Source organism: Gouania willdenowi, chromosome 12 (assembly GCF_900634775.1).
Source record: "Gouania willdenowi chromosome 12, fGouWil2.1, whole genome shotgun sequence".
NCBI classification, from domain to species: Eukaryota; Metazoa; Chordata; class Actinopteri; order Blenniiformes; family Gobiesocidae; genus Gouania; species Gouania willdenowi.
Window position 1 is genome coordinate 5,776,156 of NC_041055.1, and position 19,996 is coordinate 5,796,151.

Below are 19,996 nucleotides of genomic sequence, written 5' to 3' on the forward strand. Positions count from 1 at the left end.
CCACTTTTCATTCAAATACGCTATAAATACCACTTGTTTCCTTTTTCCCTTCATTTTGCCTATTTTTGTTCCAAATTTTTGCCCTTTTTCACTTTCGTTTTGCCACATTTTGCTCTTTTCACTATTGTTTTGCCCATTTAAGCTGCCCTTTGCCATTACATACCACCTAGTTCCTTTTTATTTGCCCATTTTTTGGCCACACTTGACTGCTTCACTTTATACTTTTTTCTTGTCATATTTTTTTGCCACTTTTGAACAGTTTTTGGCCACTTGTTACCATGTCTGACTCCACTCGCTCGTCAAAAAAAAAAAAAAGTAGCAGACCAGCCCACCAGGATGGTGCCCGTTATGCCAGATTGCCAGTCCATCCCTAGCCATTTGTGAAATGACATGGAATGACTCAAAGATCATTAAAGAAGCAGAAAAAACAAGATATAATCACTTAAGGATAAGAAAAGAAGAATCAGTGAGGGAAGATATGATAAAAGATATAAGGTGTAAGATAAGACAATTTAAGATATAATGAGATTAGAAATTATGCAATAGCAAAATAAGATGAGACAAGATAACGTAAAAAAAGACTAGATGAGTTAAGACAAAGATGGGTAACTTCTGTCAGAACGGGGCCACAAATATGTGATTGTCTGATTCCAGGGCCACATTATGAACATTTATCTTAGCGTTTAAAATAATGACCAATCTGAGCATTAATACAGGAAAGAACAAAGGGTTTTGTCTTTGTAGTCCTTTTGTGTCGGTTGTCTTGGTGTTTTTAGGCATTTTGTGTGTTTTTTAATTAATTTGGTTTATTTTATTGTCAATATGGCAACTTTTTATTTCCTTTTTGTGTGTTTTGCAAGTCAGTTTGTGTGTACTGTATTTGTTACATTTTTTGTTTCATTGTTGTATTTGTTTGCATTTTTTCTGACAATTTGGTCAATTTTGTGTCTTTGAAGTCGTTTTGTATATGTTGTTGCTGTTTTTGGCGTCATTTTGTGTTCATGTGGTTGCCTAGTGTGTCTTTGTTATCATTTTGTGTTCTTTTATTGACAATGTGTGCATTTTGCTGTCAATTTCTGTGGTTTTTTGTTGTAGTTTTGTGTGTTATGTTGGGCTTCATTCAGTATAACTTCCAAATTCAACTTTCTTTGTAGGCTGCAGAAAATTAGACGACAAGAGGCGGCCCATTTGATTTTGTCTGAGTTAAGATAGGATACGACCCAAAATCTATCTGAGAATCTCTCTCTCTTCCATCTCCAGAGGCTTCGGCAGCAGCAGCAGCACCATTCGGACATGTCCAACCGTGACTTTTCTCAGCAGGGACGGATTTCTGAGACCCGGAGGTGGATTTCCCGTTATAGAGATCTGTTCCCGCGCCAAGACTCCGAAGAGTCGACCGAGGGTCGATCGTCTGAGGAGTCGTCTGAGGAAATCACCTTGATGGAAGAGACCACTGCTGACGCAACCCCCGCCGTCTCCATCACTGCTGCCGTGACAACCGGCAGAGCAGGCCAATCGCCATCAACCACAGACGATGATGTCACCACAGCGTGTGACAAGGGTCAATGCATAATCAAAGAGTTCTCAACAGGATCTGCCAAAAGAGACACCCGAGGAGACATCTAAGTGTCCCATTCAGGGCTCTGAGCCGGGGGTTTGATATCTAACAACAGTGTCGGCGCTTAGCATGTAAAACAAACTACTCGGGCTGGGACAATGTTTTTTGGACACAAAAAGGTACATGTATGATCCACGGGAAGGGCAATGTATGCATGTTGGCAACGTTCATGTCAGTATATAAAATAATGACAAATCTGAACATTACAACTAGACAGAAGGATTTTGTCCAATTTTCTGTAATTTTGCAAGTTTTTCTTGTCATTTGTGTCAAGGATTTGTGTAGTGTAGGATCCACATTTATACTGAGGCCATGGGCCAGAATAGCGCTCATATAAACCAGTTTATGTTTATCTACAAAACTGAAGAAAAAAAGATTTAACCATTTTTAACCATTTTTAATATTTGTCTGAAATCAAAATTGATTCTATTGTTTTTTTGGCTTAGTTGGGGCTCAAATAAGCCAGAAATGTTGGGGTTAAATATTTCCCACCCCATCAACCCCATTTTATGACACCATTTTCAAAATGGCCGTGCTCCAAGTTGAAGATGCCACATAATGACCCGTCTTAGTTACACACAATCAGAAACTTTGTGTCTAAACCTATGTTTTCAATTATGATGAATGTCCTGGCGTGTCTTGAAGTGATAATGGAGTGGCAGCCATCTTAAAAATCCAATATGGCTGCCAGAAAATATTACATTTTACATAGTTTTTCATCGTTGTAACCTGCATTCTGGAAGAAAACAACTCATCACATTTAAAACTGATAACATGAGGGAAATTCTGAAGAGCTGTGTGCAAGGTATTGATAAATCTTGTATAAATTGTTTGTATACTATGCATAGTATATGAAGAAATGACTTTCAGCCATGTGGAAATTATACAATAGCTGATACTTTAACATATACATGAAAGATAAAACTAAACATGACTATAGGTTATTGAGTGTAGTCAAAAACAAGATTCTAGACAAAATTTCATATTTTCTGATGTTGGATTTTCCCCTGTGCCTCTAACAGCTGATACAATCTCAAATATCACAAGGTTGAAATGTAAATCAAAGGCAAAGAGGTTACCAGGCTACAAGGAACAAAAGTTAAACTAAAAGAACGTCTCACACTCACAAATCAACATTAATGCAAAATAAGTATGATTTTATGAAATTGTTACATTTATGCAAGATATAGGCCTTTATAATGTTGTAGGCATACAAATGAACAACATCACAAAGCATTCATATGTTGAATAAAACATAATGTGTCTAAAAATGTCTCCGATCCCTTTTTCTTGAATGACAAAGTGCTTGTTTTATGTCAGTAATAATCTGATAATATGGCTACATATAATACAATACGTGTTTTAGATTATTTAAAGTTGTTCAAGGCATATTATTGCTTTGGTAACTTACATGATCTGCGTCCCTGTTCAGTCTTTGGGAGTTTCCGTGAGCTCTTGGATGAGCGGGTCCCTTTAAATGTTGTCGCGACAAGGAATTGTGGGTCATCATTATCTGGTCTCCTTTGGTAAAGGATGCATCAGTGTTTCCTAGGCTAAAGGAGGTTATAAAGGAAGCATTGAGCCTCTTTTCCTTATCTTTCAGTGTTCAGTTCACTGAACTACGGAACAGTGGATATGAAAGGAGAAAGGAGGGACTATTCCATGTGTTTCTGTGCAGGTCTGAGGTCCTGATTAGCTGAATAGCAGCAGCTGTGCCAAGTTTGTTTCAGGGCAGCTCATGGTCTGTCGCTCTCTCCACGTGGTTTCTGCCTTTCTGGCTCTTTGTTTTGTGCCCTTGATTTTAAGATCTGTAATAAAAAGCCATTCTCCTACATGTTTGTGTTGCCTGTCGGGAGCTTGTATTTAAAACACAGATGACCTTTTTCTGTCCGTTGGTTTTATTTCTGTGCTGTTGCTTTGCTTGTTGTTTTACTCAATATTAGCTGCTTTGGGGAGAAACAAACATATCATGTCTTTGAAAGTGAAAGCAAACAAAATGTACATTTTATGAAAAACCTTTATTAATACGTTAGAAATTATACCATATGATACATTACAGTAAAACCATCGAGGGACAAACAACATATAGCGTAAGTAGAAAAGTGTGCAAATACAAAGCTGTGTTTTTTTTGTGACTTAATGTTGGACGTGATTATTATGAAGGTTAATTTGAGCAATTTTCTCTGTTTTTTAATGGTTAACATATATAATAAAAACTAGCATTTGGGGTGGGGGGGGTTTAGCAATCAAAATCACTCATTTTTCTCCCTTGTTTTGTATGGGATATTTCTCATGCAGGTTTTGCTCATACCACCATAATGAAAGAAAAACATTAATGGAAACCACAAGAGAATGTTTCACTGTTTCACTCCTCAGTATTTGAAATAATTACATTAAACCTCTGCTGGAAGTAGAAATATCTCTCCCTGCTGTCATGTCATGGTGGTCTGCTAAAAATCTAAACAACCAATGCTAACACCTTTAGCCTATTAGCTTGAAATTCTTATGTTAATAGCTCTCGTAAAGCTTGCAGAAGGACATTAATGGAGGCTCAGCTGGTTGGTGTATTTCTGACAGATACATATTGCAGATTTTTACAGATTGACAACTATTCGCATGTTAAATTGATTTTAATCGTAATACTAGCCTACATGCTGGAGTTGGCATGGCATGGGGGAGTGTTGATCCAACATTTAGAAACATCGCTGTATATCAAGTTGGATAAAGAACTGCATCAAAGTTATTGGAGTTTTTTTCTCCAAGATTTTGCTCTGTGGTTTTGACATAATCAGCAGTGAAATCCAATGTCTATCTATCCAAAATGGTAGCGTAAACAAAAGTTAATGAGAAATATCTGTATGTTTTTTTTATTTTTGGTGGAGTTAAAGCAGTCAGTACCTCTGCCTGACCTCTCGGTCAACGCACGTCGCTGGAATTGCCACGACTCAGACACAACAGGAGAATCCGTGTACTGTTCGTTCGTTGGTTATTCCGTTGTAAAACCAAATCAAAATAACAAATAAACGGTGTGGTTATTATGTTTTACTGACTTTAAACCAAAACCAAAATATAGAAAAATCAAAAACCGGACAAGCAGCGTTTTCTGTTTTAAAATTAAAGCTTGTTCTGTTTGTGAGATATTTGGATATTTACGGGGAAACTTTGACGAGAGCTTCATGTTTTAACCTCACCACACAGAGGGAACCCACAGACGGACTTTTACTCCAGGACCAAACAGGAGCAATAAATCACATTACTGATGAACTGGTGAATTGAAACGTTATTAATACATTAATAAATCAAAACCAAAAAAGTATGTTACGTAAAACATGCATATGATATGTGATTAAAGAAACCAGAATCTACTGCTGCTCCTCATTTCTTGTGATCAAATTCCAAGTGTGTTGACGGCTGCCGTTAGTGGCTAGCGGTATTATAACGTACAAAAAGTGTCAAATCGTAGAAGTTCTAACACCTATTGTTGTTCACACCACCCTCACAGTCCATAGTCAGTCACCAGTTTATTTGGATACTATTTGAACCGTCACATCATAAAACAAAACTCTGAGCAGTTTTTTATGAGCTAAAACATCCACAGACTGCATGAAAACAGTAGCAGGACCAGAAAACTGCTGAAATAAATCCTAAACAGTCCTATTGTGTGAGGAACCCTGGTCCAGGACCTGTGGAGGGAAACCAGGTGCAGTGGACGAAAGCTCTCGCTCTAATTTCCTCATAAATATGCAAACATCTCACAAAAGTTTTTTTTTAAAAAAAAGAAAACACAAAAAAAACTGAAAAATTGCTGCTTATCTGTTTTTCATTTTTCTGTATTTCTGTTTTGGTCTTAAGTCAATAAAATAAAATAACCACACTGTTTATTTGTTATTTGGTTTTAAAACGGAAAAACCAAAGAACGAAGGTTACACGGATTTAGGATGAAAGGATTGGTGGTTTATTTAAATAAAAGACAATTAAACAAATAATCTATAGTGATGACTGCATCTCTGCTGAGCCATTGGAGATAAAGAGGTTTCCGCCATCTGACATCACTGTCCGTACTTTGGGTTATTTTAGTGGGCGGGGCTTATTTAGCCGTGACAACCACTGGCGCATCAGTGACCGTGTCAACCGCCGCTTCCTCTGAGTCGCCCTCAGAGTCTTCGCTCTCGTCTGAGTCGCTGTCGGCGGCTCCGGGTGTGGCCGTAGCCTCCTCGCTGCTCTCGCTATCCTCGTCCTGGGACTCCTGGCTGGTGCTGGCGCTCTCCTCTTCTTCCTCCTCTTCTGTTTGACCGCTGGAACTGTCGCTCGTGGTGGCCTCAGTCGGGCTTACGCTCTCCTCCTCCTCTGGGAGATACGCTTGGCGGGGGTTCAGGTTCTGGTCCCCTGCAGGACCGGATAAAGGGTCCAGGCCTTGGCTTTCCACCTCAGGGGTGCTGGTATCCTCCTCCAGGAAGTCAGAGTGAACGTGAAAAGCCTGTAAATATATGGAAATACTTTTATTTGTAGAATTTTGTTGCGATTTTGGCAATAGACACTAAGTTACCCTATTTGCATCAAGACTTTAACGTGGTGACACACATGCACAACATGACCTTAAAGATCCAGTATTTTCAACCATCTCCATTTCCTCTAAGAACTCTAACACCTTACTGTAGTATTTGAGTTTTATTTTCCCAAACTCACCTGTTTTCTGGGGTTTTAACCCTCTGAAAAGTCACTTTCATGACACTTCTAAAAACAGGCTGTTTTGGGGCCTTTATGCATATGCGTGAGTGGGCGTGTCTGTAGACGCAGACTTCATGCCTCGCTCTTCCGAGGGTGATCAGTGATCACCAAAGCAATATATAGAGCTATATAAGCGGTTATTGTGATTGTGAGTCCATCTTAGTGCTGCTTCAGGGTGTGTGTGTGTGTGTGTGTGTGTGTGTGTGTGTGTGTGTGTGTGCGTGTGTGTGTGTGTGTGTGTGTGTGTGGCAGCAGCAGTGGAGTCAGTCAGCTGTTTCAAACAGTCATGAGAGTAAGCTACTAAGTCACTTTCTTCTCCTCCTCACCTCTCCTAACCACAGGAGTAGTCCATTTAATGTGATAATCATTTGTTTTGTCCTACCACTGCGTCGCATTGGGTCACAAACATGTCAGATCTTGTCAAAGGCAATACCAGGCAATGTAACGGCTACTAAAAGTGAAACTGCTCCCTGGGCGCTACACAGTGGCTGCCCACTGCTCCTCAGGGAGGGGTTAAATGTAGAGCACACATTTAGTTTATGTAGCTTTACATATATGACAAAGTATAATGTGCATTCTATACTAAACCGCAGTGTTTGTTTTATCTGTGAGGTAGTTTGAGAGGGAGGAGCTCACAACAAGGAGGCGGGCAATGGGAGAGTTTGTCAGTCCTGAGGATGTGGAAGACATCCACCTGACCGGATTGAATTATGATAACAGGACTTCTGCTGATTGGAACTGGTATTTTCCTGATATATCGCAAATTCAGACTATGATGAAAGCATTATTGGAATCCGCTAGTCATCGATGGAGGGGGCCGAGCTCTCAGAACTCAGAACTTTCAGATGGAATCCACTGTGGAACTTTAAGAGGAGTGGGGAGTTCGGGTCAAGAAAGGGCCACATCATTTGGATTATTGGAATGACCAGGGACAAATAGGGCTGGTAGTCAAATGTTGTGACTTGCCGTCTGAAAATCTTCTCATCATCAGTCCCACTCTCAAACTTAGATATATGCTCCTCTCCCCCTACCCTCCCCCATCGCCACAGAGACTTTCCGTCTTCTGACTCAGACCTTCCAAGGTCATCATACCACCTGACTGTCAGAGTGAAAGGGTTAGGGTTAGACTATTTGAGACCACAACTAGAAGGGTGGAATCCTCTTTGCACTACATTTACAACAAGAGCCATTACCAGCAACATCTGCACCAATAACTGCAAGTAAATTGGAGTGCCAACATTTTGCAAAGCAAGTTTTCAGCTAGGAGTAACTGGGTTTCCATTACAGATAAAATAAAATAAAAATCATATTTCCAAATGTCGACAAAGTATGATTGCCCTTTGAACGTGTTTCCATTGAACTTTGTTTGGACAGGAGCCTTGTAACTCCTGTGAAATCACATCCCGTGGAACTTCGCTGCAGAAAGACGGATTCTCATAACCTCCTTATAAAACTCTGTATTCCTTTGTTGTTTAATGTCTAATGTGGGAGTAAAAATTTTATATACTGTAAACTGTATATAATTCTAAGAAATGTTTCGGTCTCCTCTCCTGTTTACATGTACCGCGTCATGTTTTCTTAGAGAGCAGTGGTCGCATCATGCCCTGTGATGTGTATTTGCAGATACACCTAAAAACATCTAAAATTCCTCCTCATGAAAGTGTCAAAGCCTTGCCGCTATTTGAGTGCTTTTTAAAAATTCAGGTGTTTCCATGACAATTTTTTTATTGCGTTATTTAGATTATACGCATTTCCAAGGGTAATGGAAACCCAGCTAATGTCTGGAAACAATAAACTGACCTGTACCTTGTACACCTTTAAGGACTTCTCCACATCGTTGCCGTCAGTCATGCCGTAAGCCGACTTCTTTCCGCTGTCCACAAACTCATAGGACTTGTAGTAATCGGGACTCTTGTGATAGGACTTGTCCTCTACGTAGATGATGGACTTGTAGTCGCTGGGGTACCCCGCAAAGCTGTCGCCTCGGCCAGAATCTGTGTCTGTGACGATGGTGGGCTCAAAAGGGTCCTCGGTCACTGGTTCCTCTGTCACAAGTGCGGGAGTGTCGGTAGGAGAGGCGGTGGAGAGCTCGCCGGACTCTGAGTCGGCACTATCGCTGGAGTCATCATCCTCGTCTTCCTCCTGGGGGTCCTAGAGGTACAGAGGTGGGTGGTCAGATGATTAGAGACAGTGGCATACAAAAATTATTCTGCTCGAGCAGGGGTGTCAAAGTCATTTTAATTCAGGACCAGTTGAATCTCAAATGGGCTGCAGATTATAGGCGGTAAAACAAGCAATTTTACCATTTATGTGCCCTAGTTTTCACTTCAACCTATAAAAGTATTTAAAGTATGTAAGGCACCAACAATATCCAAGCAATAAGCAACATTTATCAGTACCTACAGGATCTTAAAGGTCCCATGTCATGCTATTTTTCACCCATCTCCAAAAACATAGTATTTGAGGTTTATTTTCCCAAACTCGCTGGTTTTCCACAGTTTTAGCCTCTGACAAGTCACTTTCTGAGTAACTCTACAAAAACGTGCTGATTTGCGGCCTAGTTATGCATATTCATGAGGGGGCGTGTCTATAGACGGGACACTGACTTCCTCCTCCCACGTAGGGCCAGAGGACGGCCCGCCCTCCTCCCACCCACTCCGTAGCCGAGCTCATGCTGCTTTATAAACATGAGACAGAGCGTGGGGGCGGGGCGTTCGCCGGTACATACATAGACTGTTGAAAATACATATATAGCACTGCGCGAAGGACGCTGAAATGCTTACCTTTGTGGGCGTGTCTTACATGTCAATCACGGCAGAGAGCTTCATGGAGGCGCGGCTTCTCCAGCTCAGTGCCGCGTCAAATTTGTCATCAAAGTGGGAACGCATCATCAAATTGGAACGAGGTGTTTGGGCTCACCCTACAGTAAGAAAGAAGCAAATCACCCTCTATCTATCGATTGAGGGAATCAATGAAAAAAACACTTTGGGCCTGTGTATGAAGCCCTAATAGCACTTTTATCATGTTTAAAGCACAGAAAAGTCAATTTAGCATAACATAGGCCCTTTAAAATTAATTTGAGGATATTTTGGGGAATAATTTGAGTAAAATTGGAAAAATTTGTAGATAAAAATTACCGCCATCTTGTGATTTTGGCATTAAAAAACTGTGAACCCAGGAAAAAATCTTCATTTTCAATGAATTTGAAGATACTGAAATATCTACAACTGAATTAGCTTAGGTCCTCTAAGGGGCTTTACGTATCTTATTTAGGGGGGGAAATCTACTTACACTCTCCTCTGTTTCATCACTGTCGTCATCCTCATCACTGTCACTGTTGACAGAAGTTGTATCCGAGGCTGAAGTTGTGTCCACGCTGTCAGACTTCACTTCCTTTGCCAGCTGTGGAAACAGTGGCATGTCTCGGTCAATTTAACTGGGCCAAAGTAGTGTCTGTAGTGGCTGCAGACCAATTTCATACTGGTGGAAAACTTAAACAGAGGGTATTCGAATAAACCTTACCGGTATTTACTTGGATTTTTGCCATTTCTAATGAGTACGACCATGTTGCTGAGACTAGCGTTTACAATTGAATACATTTGTTGCACTCTTTGTGTTTCCGTATAGACAATGTTGGTCATTCATTGGTCCTTGAAATGCCAAAATGGAATTAGGACTCATTGGTCATTGCCCAACAAAACATGGCAAAGGCAACCGAGTAGCTAGCATTTCCTCCATTGTTCTACAATAAATATCAATTGTTTGAAAAACATTACAAATAGTCTTTTGTCTGGCTTTTGTGCAAAGACATTTTTCATCATATTTATACAGATTTCGGATGCAACATAAGGATTATTTTTTGGTTTAAATTATGGGTGACCAATGTTTGGGGTTGACATTAATGTTACATTTGGCCTTTGCCCATCCCCGTGGCGCTCTGTCAGGAGCAATTGGTCCATGACACAAACTACAGCTCCCAGGAGGGGGGCAAAGTCCACTCTTGCCCAGGGCATCGAATGACCTAAAGCCGGCCCTGCAGGTGACCACTGTCTGGGCTTTAAGAGGAGTATTGAAGATATCTCACCTCTTCTTCCTCTGAACTCTCTTCTGACGGGGCAGCAGCCTGCAACATCCCAGACAAACGTGATGAAAACATTGTTGGTTGCACTACAAAAAGAACCAACTCAGAATCAGTTTATCACCTGAACAGGAGCTGCACGAGCCTGCGGAACCACCTGAGCCTGTTTTCTTTGGACCGGAGGTGCTGGACGTCTTGCCTGAGGACAAGAACGTGAAAGTCTTATTTTCAAGGATTTGTTCCCACCAACCGACAACTGTCTGTCCTGAAACTTACCGCTTCCTCAGAGCTTTCTGAACTGCTTAAGGAAAATTTTCTTGCCTGAAAATTGGCAGGAGTTAAAAAATAAATAAAGGAAAAATTAAATGACAAAAGCCAGACAATAAGAGGACTCTTTCAAAGACTCACCGGCCGGCACAGAACTGTGGCGAAGAGCAGAACAAAAACTACCACCGCTTTCATCGTTCCACAGCTTGATGCCTGAACATGAGAACAGAAACATACGAAATCAAACAAAACCAGTATCAATAGGTGTAAAGATTCAGATTCAGGAACTTTATTTATCCCAAGGAGCAATTCAGTTTCAGTTACATCCCGACCAAGAAACATGGGGGGACAGGTACGGCAGTCACCCCCAATTTCCACTGGATGCGGCGTCGCAGCGTTACGTCACCGCCGCGTCACCGGAGTATATTGGTTTCCACTTTAGTCTATGTGTTTATTTCCACCGGGTCCACTGCGGTGCATGTCTGCTCCTTCCCAGATGTGGTAGTCCAGTGCCCTCCATCAGATATACGCAGGGCTTCTATATCTGGCGGACACCGGAGCACGACGCATCAATCAGCACAGACCAAATGAAGCTAAACAGGAAATTAAGCATGTATTCCGCAATAAAATATTGGGTTACTTTTCAAAATAAAACACTTCAGATTATATTTCAAGTAAATACATCACCAAAACGTCATAATGTGTAAAAACAAATTCACATTCACTATATTGTTTTCTCTCATACTGTAACTGCACTGTAAACTGCAGCAACTTTTATTTAGTTCATGTTATACTGGTGCAGTTTTATCTCTTCTCTGTTGGCTGTTGCTAAAAAATGTGTCTATGACAAATCCAGAGAGTCCGACCTTCTTGTTCTCCTTCGTTAGGAAAACTGACCTGTTTATTTGTTTATTGTTGCGTTTATAACACTTAACTGCGTTCTCGCGCTATCATATAAATATTGTGAGAACTGCTCTGTCTCGTGACGTCACAGTCGTTCAACCGGAGCGCACCGTGGCGCACTCAAAACGCAACCGGTGTGGATTACCTGACGGAGGACAGCGGGGCAAAACCGGATTGGTGTCGTGGCGCAGCGGAGACGTATCCAGTGGAAACCCCCAGTAATGGGAAGCAGCCACAGCAGGGTTGTGCTCCATGAAAGAGTACTAATATTTCCTACCCAAGTATAAGTACTGTTACTTGATTGAAATTGTTCTCAAGTACAAGAAAAACTCAAAGTTAAAGTTACTAGTTACTTTCAACCCCAACCCATTGTTATTTTGTTCGTAAGGTTCCCTTGCATGCACAAACATCTCATGTATGAACTTCGAGAGGAAGTGACGAGATCTTGCACAATTAGAACGTAATTTATATATCTGTATAATAAATAAATAAAAGGTATGTCAAAATGTACAATTCTTTTTTAAAATAAAATAACCCCAATTAAATCAAAAATTAAAAAAAAACATTCTCAGGCTCTAAGTCAAGCTAAACTTATGAAAACAACCAGCATTCAACACTGTTCTGGTGCTGTGCATTACGTTTAATCTGATTGGTCGGCTATGACGTGATGCATTTGATTGTTTTCTGGTGATTTAATTTTATTGTAGTTTCACGATGTCTGTTGATCATTTTAAAACAAAAAAAAACAATGATTTACTCAGTAACAGGTGGATGTAGAAATGTAATGAAATATTTTACTTCTTTTAACAAGTAAAATTACTGATTTAGAAATATACTCAAAAATGTACAAGTACCCATAAAAGCAACTCAATTGCAGTAATAAGAGTACTTGTAATCCATTACTTTCACCTCTGTATGCAGTAACAAGATAAATATTAGATTAGAGAAACTTTATTAATCCCCAATGGGGAAACTTATTTGCCACCAAGTTGTACGGTTTACACCCACAGTCCACAACATGATATTAAGTACAGTACATTTAAAAGGAATAGATGAAATACAATGAAAATGCCATTGACATGATTTCAAAAAATACATTGGACAGACCTTATCAAACCAAATGTGAGCTCAGCCGGTATCTAACTCACAAAACCTTAAATTAAAATATAAATGACAATATAATTCAGTCAAAATGATCTGTGTTAATCCAAATTCCCTTGCAAAGGATCGCTATAATTCTTTGCTTATCAGCACATGAATGCAGTTATAATAAATTGCAAATTGTCACAAGAACTTTTTCAATTAATCCTACAAAATATCCACAAATTACACAGCACATCGAAAGAAAGTGGGTTTCAAAACAAAATACTTGAATGCATCACTAATAGGTTTGACAGGCCTGCTCCAGGGGTTAAGAGACAACATTCAAACAACAGCAAAGCATTCCAGTGACCTTTAAATGTAAAATCAGTGAGAGATGCACTTAAAATCATTACAATCAGGGAATAAAGGTCAAACTCTGCATTCTGTTTGTGACATTCTGAGACATGATCAGACTTTTACATGTCATGTGTGAGGCATTATCCTTGTTAGAGCCCAACGATAATATCAGCTTGATATTAGCATGATGATTTAATATCGGTAGATTGGGATACTGGGTTTTCTGCTGATTATGAAAAGCTGATAAAAGAATGTTTGAGTTGACAATATTGTTGACACTTTACACTGACGTTTTATACATAAGGCTGACATTATGGGGTCATTATCTGTCATTAGCATGAATTAGGCGTCATAAAGGCTGTCATTAAGTGTTGTTTGCTAAATTATGACACCTTTGGAGCTACGTTGGCATTTTTTGGGTTAGGTGAAGGAACTCGGTAGGGTTAAGGGTTAGGTTAACGAACTGTTAGGGCAACAAATGACACTTAAAGTTCCAGTATGATGCTATTTTCCAACTCGTCTCCATTTGTTTTAAGAAACCCAACAACATAGTATTTGAGGTTTATTTTCCCAAACTCGGCTGTTTTCTGGAGTTTTAGCGTCTGAAAAGTCACTTTCAAAGTGCTCCTTAAACAGGCTGTTTTGGGGGCTTCATGCATATGCATGAGTGGGCGTGTCTGTAGACGCAGACTCCACGCCACAACGTTATTACCATAGCAATTTTCTTTTGCTATCCACACACTCTTGTTATTGTTTTCAGCCAAAAAAAACTGCACATTACAGTAAAACACATAAGAACCTATTGTGGTTGTGTGTCCGACAAACGTTGCTCCATGGTGTGTGTGCGGCAGCAGAGTAAACTGTCATCTGAGTCAGCTGTTTCAAACATTGCTACTGACCACAGGAATAGTGCATTTAAGGTGATAATCATTTGTTTTGTCCAACCGCTGCGTCGCATCACAAACACGTCACATCATGTCAAAGGAGATACGAGGCGATGTAACGGCTACTAAAAATGGAACTGATTGTGCGCTCTCATTGCGCCTCGTATTATCTATATACTGGATTATCTATATACTGAACAAAAATATATTGTCTATGGATAAAGGGACAAGTGGTTAAGGGAGCAGGATTGTAATCATATGGTTCTAATCTCGACGGTCCATCACTGTGGGTGTTGATCAGTTCCTTATATTAACCTTAACTAACTGCCCCCTGGCACCGTGGCTGCCCACTGCTCCTCAGGGAGGGGTTAAATGCAGAGAACACATTTTGTGTATGTAGCTTTACATACATGACGATATACTTCTGAGGTAGTTTGAGAGGAGAATTCTCAGGTTCTAATTATAGCTACATTTTATTAACTCTAAAACAGTGCCATGCCAAATGTGCCAAGTAAGTAACAACTAATAGGTAGAAACCACAATTTCGATTATGTTTAATGAAGACCATGAAATGGGGAAAAAAAGAAAAAAAAATCACAAAAAATAATATTTACAAAGTAAAGGTTGGGTGTAGAAATGTAATTAATTACCTTTCTTCTTTTAAAATGTACTCAAGTACAAGTAAAATGACTGATTCAGAAATATACTCAAAAAAGTACAAGTACCCATAAAAGCAACTCAATTACAGTAACGTGAGTACTTGTCAGGGTTGGGGTCAATTATAATTGTAATTACATAATTGATCATTAATTCCGATTATGGCATAATTGTAATTTTCAAAGTCTGTTGTCGTAATCATAATTAAATTGTAATTGAGTTCAAATAATTTACTTTGTAATAGTAATTGCCTTGTAAATTCTACAAAAATGGTCAATTCAAATTTAATTCAAAACTGGGGAACCATGTTACAGTTCTACACATACTGTATGTAGTTAAAAATGATTAAAGCTTTCCCACATTTTACCATTTAAAAACTCTTGGGGTATACTGACATAAAACATCAAAAATATTAAAACCTATATTTGAATTGATTAGGAAGCTCAGAGGTAACCAATAGATAGGAAAGAAATGAGATAAAAGATATTTGTTTTTAGTGTATTTTACAGCTGATTTAGCTGATTTATCATAAGAGATGCTAACAGAAAGCTAACTTTTATTAGGTTATTTATTTTGGGATCAGTAATTGTGATGAATTGTAATTGAACTTTAGTAATTGAGATTGTAATTGCCTTTCTGTGGATAAGAAGTAATTGTGATTTAATTGTAATTGGACAAAAAGGCTGGTAACTGTAGTCGTAATTGAACATGGGTAATTTAAAAAGGCGTAATTGTAACTGATGTGATATTTTGTCTTATCTTAGCTATAAACTGCTTTGTATTTTCATGTACTGGAGTCAAAGTAGAAGATTTTCTTCAGTTTAGATTGTGGAGCTAATGTTGGGCTAAGTGTTCAAAACAAAGTATTAACACTCCATCTTTGGAAGCTCACTTTGGAGCTACATCCTTTGTATGTGTGTGTGTGTGTGCGTGTGTGCGTGTGTGCGTGTGTGTGGGTGTGTGTTTGGGCCTCATGTTGGAGCTCTCATTGCGTTTCCGCCTCCGTGTAACAAGCTTTACTTTTGGGGTTACTTTAGTGGGAGGAGCCCTCTGTAATGATGGAGCCGTTCTGTACTGTATAATTCTGGAGGTTAAAAGTGGAAAGCCACAGGCAGCGGAAACACCCCCGACGCCCACACCAGTGTGTGTTTGCGGGTCCGTCTTCCAATGAAGTGCTGTTATGGATTCAACCTTGGGCAAAAGAAATGTTTTCTTCCAGACGTTTGAGGCCGACTTTGGGGTTTTGAAGCAGCTTTACTTGCACACAGTAGTGTGTCAAACAGTGAACGGTACTGTATAAGCAGACATCAGTGCGGGTTTTATTGACAAAATGTGTTATTTTGCTTTCTAGAGGGAAAACGTTATTGTTGTTTTTTGTGTCAGATTAAACCAGCATAGATTTGGGGAAGTGCAACATGTCAATGCTACAGTCAGACAGACACAGCAGCTAATTAGCGTAGCCTTTGCTAACCGAGTTACAACCCACAGTTATTAATCAGTTGTCTGTGGTTGAGGATTCACGTGACTTTATTGGTAAGGCATCCTCACTATTATTATCCTTAAACTTTATTCTTCGGTCTCACTCCTGCTACTCCCGCATTTTTCAACTCATTTCAACAAGTTTGGTGTCAAAATGTTCAAATAATTTTGGGACATTCTGTTATGTTTTAGCTTTTTTTTTATAACTTTTAAACTTTTTCAACCCATTTCAACTTTTTTCAACCTTTTCAACCTTATTGCTAATGTTAAGCTATATCTAGGTTCTTGCCATTTCTAGGCGAATGCAAATCCTAGGTTAATGCTACTGCTATTCAAATGCTACTGCTATTTAAAAGCTACTGCTAGGTTATTGCTAACGCTAGGCTAATGCTAAAGTTACGATAATGCTATACTATGTTATTGCTAATGCAAGCTAATGCTAATGCTAGCTTATTGCTAATGATAGTTAATGCTAATGTTAATGCAAATGCTAAGCTAATGCAGTACGATGCGGACCTGCATCCTCACTTGCATTTTCTTTAGAAAATGCAAAAATTCTTGTTACAGTTTGTATTATGGTGACATTGCAACTGGTGACTGACTTCCGTTAGCGTTGCTAGCTGCGATGTTAACAAACCCGGTTAAGCTGCCGTTGTTGTTGTTAGCGTGTTAGCATTGTTAGCGTGTTGGTTTGACTTCAGTAAAGCTGTTCATTTTAATATGAAGTTCTGCTGATGTTTTCACACATTCATTATATACGACAAACTGTTTTAGGTTTTATATTTTTTTCCTTTACTGAACAAAAAACTAATAAAATCAAAACAAAGCCGCCTGCGTTTTTTTTTCCAAATTTCCACAGAAAATTTTGGGTAACACTTGACAGGTGTCATGTCATAATGCCGACACCTGTAATGTCAGCCTTTGTGTATAAATGGTCATAATGGAACGCATATTTTGTTGCAACTGACATTTTTTGGCACAACATACATTGTTCATGAAACTGACATTTTTACGTACACTACATCTTTTTTTGTTGTAAAGGACATTTGACGTGTAGTCAACATGTTAGTTATAAAGGGCGTTCTTTAGTCCTGAGCGACTAATTTTGTTGTGAACAACTTATTTTGCTGTAAACAGCACTTTTGTAGAAAACGTTTTCTTTTGTCCTTTTTGGAGTTTTTTGTCATTCAACGTTCCATTATGTGTTGTAACACACATTTTTGTTATTTGTGTCCTAAGAGACGTGTTTGGATTAATTAATTAATTATACAGTACGTCGAGGCTAGAGCATAAAAACAAAGCCTCATGGATCAGCAAAATATGAAACAACTCAAACAAATCCAGTTCCCTGAACTCGGTTTTTCAACCTTGGGGTCAGGACCCCATGTGGGGTCACCTGCATTATGTAGTAATTGGTTAAAAAATAGATTAAAATTCAATTTTTTAAATCATTATTATCATTTTTCTTTCTTTTTTTTAAAAATACACATCACACAATAAATATCAAATCACTTTAATCATATATTTAACTTTTCTCAATAAGAAATCTAGTTCAAATAAAATACTGTATAAAAATATAAGAGGTGGTGCACATTTCACTTTGTGCACGAATACTGGCTACTCTGTATTTGTAACACACTTAAATAAACACGATTAAAAAAAACATGTATCTGCACTAGAACTTCTGTAAACATGGCTTTTGTCTCAGTATTGGAGAAAACACCAGCTGAGCCTCACCAAGCAGAACATCGCACCAGGTGCGTCTCACCCGTGGGGGGGTGCGGGGGATACGACATCACCACTTTGATAAAAACAAAAAATCATCCCCCTCACTTTTTACAGGGGGATTCATTGTTGAAAACGTATTGGTCCAGTTAGATTGATTTAATGGTGATAAAGCCAATCACAGCCAGCCATAGAGAACGTAAACAAAGAGTTTACAGCGATGTGGAAAGTGTAAGTAAAGTGACAAAAAATGTGTGACAGGTGGCCAAAAATGGTCCAAAAGTGGCAAAAACGTGCCAAGAAAAAAAAGAAAAGTGACTAAAATGGGTTAAAAACAGTCAAGAGTGGCAAAAAATGACAAAAAAAGAAGAAACAGGTGGTATGTAATGTGAAAAGTTAGTTTAAATGAGCAAAATGTGGCAAACAATAGTTAAAAAGGGCAAAAATGTGGAACAAAAATAAGCTAAATGTAGAGAAAAAAGGAAACAAGTGTTATTTATTGGGCCAAAGGCAGCTTATTTGGATGAAAAGTGGCAAAAAAATGGTTAAAGAATCGACAAAAATTGGACAAAAATGTCAAAAAGAACTTGTAAAAATGGACAAAAATGAGGAAAAGGTATATTTATTGGCAAAATGAAGCTAAAATCTGACAAAACAAAAGGTAAAGGGGCAAAAATGGGACACAGGACTTTGCAAAATGATAAAAAGGAGTTAAAAAGTTTCCCCTTTTTGAGGTTTTCTAGGGGAATATTAATTAAAATTAAGACAAAAAGAGCCTCATGTTGAGCATCACTGACTTAATAACAGATTCATCATTGTTTTTAATAATATAATTTAATAAACTACATTGGGAGTGGACGGTTACCCTACACTTAGAACACCCTCACTTTAAAAATGGCTGCTCCACCCCTGCATCACACAATCATCCTGACCTTGTTATCAGTGTTGGGAGTCTGTCCAGTCGTCTGCCGTTCACCTCCTGGGTTTCCCTGAAGGCTCCTCGATGCTTTGTGATGCTTCTGCAGGAGAAGCAGGTCGGCTTATAAAGCCTCCAAGCTGGGGTTGGCAGCCCATGTGATGTCATGAGGTTAACCGCTCCAGTACTCTCCTCCTTCTCTTTCTCCCTCCCACTCTTCCTGTGGTCGGTGGTACAGTCTACACACACACACACACACACATTTAATGCAATTGCAATGACATGTATAGAGGTATGCAGACATTTACACGTTTACAGTCCAGACAGAAGCACACATACACACACATTTAAAGTTAATTTAAGGACATGCCGGGACAGGCTTTTGGAAGAAGATGGTATGACAGTGATTCAGCTTCCTCGCAGACAGAAGAAAAAGCACCTGAAGGAGGTTTTCTTTGCATATTTTCAAAAAAGTGTCTGGAAAAACAGACCGATTTGTCTCAGTGGGAAATTCTACGCAGTGAAAAAAAACAGAACAAAGTGTGAAAAAAAATAGACATTGTGAATCATGTTTATTTACGGCCCCGATCGAGGGACTGGGTTTTTTTTTTTTTTTTTTTTTTTTTTTAATAGAATTGAGCAATTTTATTGTGAAATTGTTCTACTTATTGTTTCCCCTCGTGTCTGCGTTTGTCATCTTAGGTTGAAACTACGTGTCGTGCAATCTTTTCTTGACAAACATTTTTTCCTCCTGGCAAAAGCCACCAAACTAAAGCAACACTCAATTTGTGATGCCCCCAACAAAAACAAAATGCACAAAACAACATTAAATACACAGCTATAATAACATATAGTTATACGCAAACACAAAACAGTAACTGTAATACAAAACTACAGAAAAAAAAAACACTAAAGGATAACAAAAATACACAAAACGACTACAAAAGTATAGGAAAAATATACAAATCGACAACAAAAATACACAAATCGACAACAAAAATACACAAATCGACAACAAAAATACACAAATCGACAACAAAAATACACAAAATGACAAAAACAGAAGAATACACAAAACAAATACCAAAAGTATACAGTAAACAGAAAAGCATAAAATGAGAGAAAAATATATATACAAAATGACTCCAAAAAACACAAACGCTTTGTGATTTCCTTTATTAATGCTCAGATTGATCATTTTTCTAGATGCTGACGTTAATGTTGATAATAAGGCCCTCGGTTCAGACAATCAAATATTTGTGGTCCCCAGATGTGATGAATGTTGCTCATCTCTGGTCTGT

The 19,996-nt window shown here is 38.8% G+C and overlaps 1 protein-coding gene across 2 annotated transcripts; it reads right to left on the minus strand.

Annotated features, from left to right (window-relative positions):
- Nucleotides 1-3,617: 3,617 nt before the first annotated feature.
- spp1 (secreted phosphoprotein 1) lies at nt 3,618-18,828 on the minus strand. Of its 2 annotated transcripts, none has more exons than XM_028463480.1 (8): nt 18,712-18,828; nt 10,833-10,904; nt 10,701-10,745; nt 10,549-10,623; nt 10,431-10,469; nt 9,638-9,748; nt 8,147-8,497; nt 3,618-6,095 (listed from the first exon to the last, which is right to left on the minus strand). In XM_028463480.1, the coding sequence occupies exons 2-8, from the start codon at nt 10,884-10,886 to the stop codon at nt 5,706-5,708; spliced, it is 1,065 nt and encodes a 354-aa protein (XP_028319281.1). In that variant the 5' UTR covers nt 10,887-10,904; nt 18,712-18,828; the 3' UTR covers nt 3,618-5,705. The 2 variants fall into 2 exon arrangements, with proteins under 2 accessions (XP_028319281.1, XP_028319282.1); XM_028463481.1 differs by having other exon boundaries at nt 8,153-8,497; nt 18,712-18,817.
- Between the last annotated feature and the right edge of the window lie 1,168 nt (nt 18,829-19,996).

What these genes read in the sequence shown, in the direction of transcription:
- spp1 (XM_028463480.1), bottom strand. Translation starts at nt 10,886, where the DNA reads ATGAAAGCGGTGGTAGTTTTTGTTCTGCTCTTCGCCACAGTTCTGTGC. An exon ending in CAGAAAGCTCTGAGGAAGCG is followed by an intron (nt 10,624 to 10,700) that starts GTAAGTTTCAGG and finishes TCTTGTCCTCAG; the next exon opens with GCAAGACGTCCAGCACCTCC. An exon ending in AGAGTTCAGAGGAAGAAGAG is followed by an intron (nt 9,749 to 10,430) that starts GTGAGATATCTT and finishes CTGTTTCCACAG; the next exon opens with CTGGCAAAGGAAGTGAAGTC.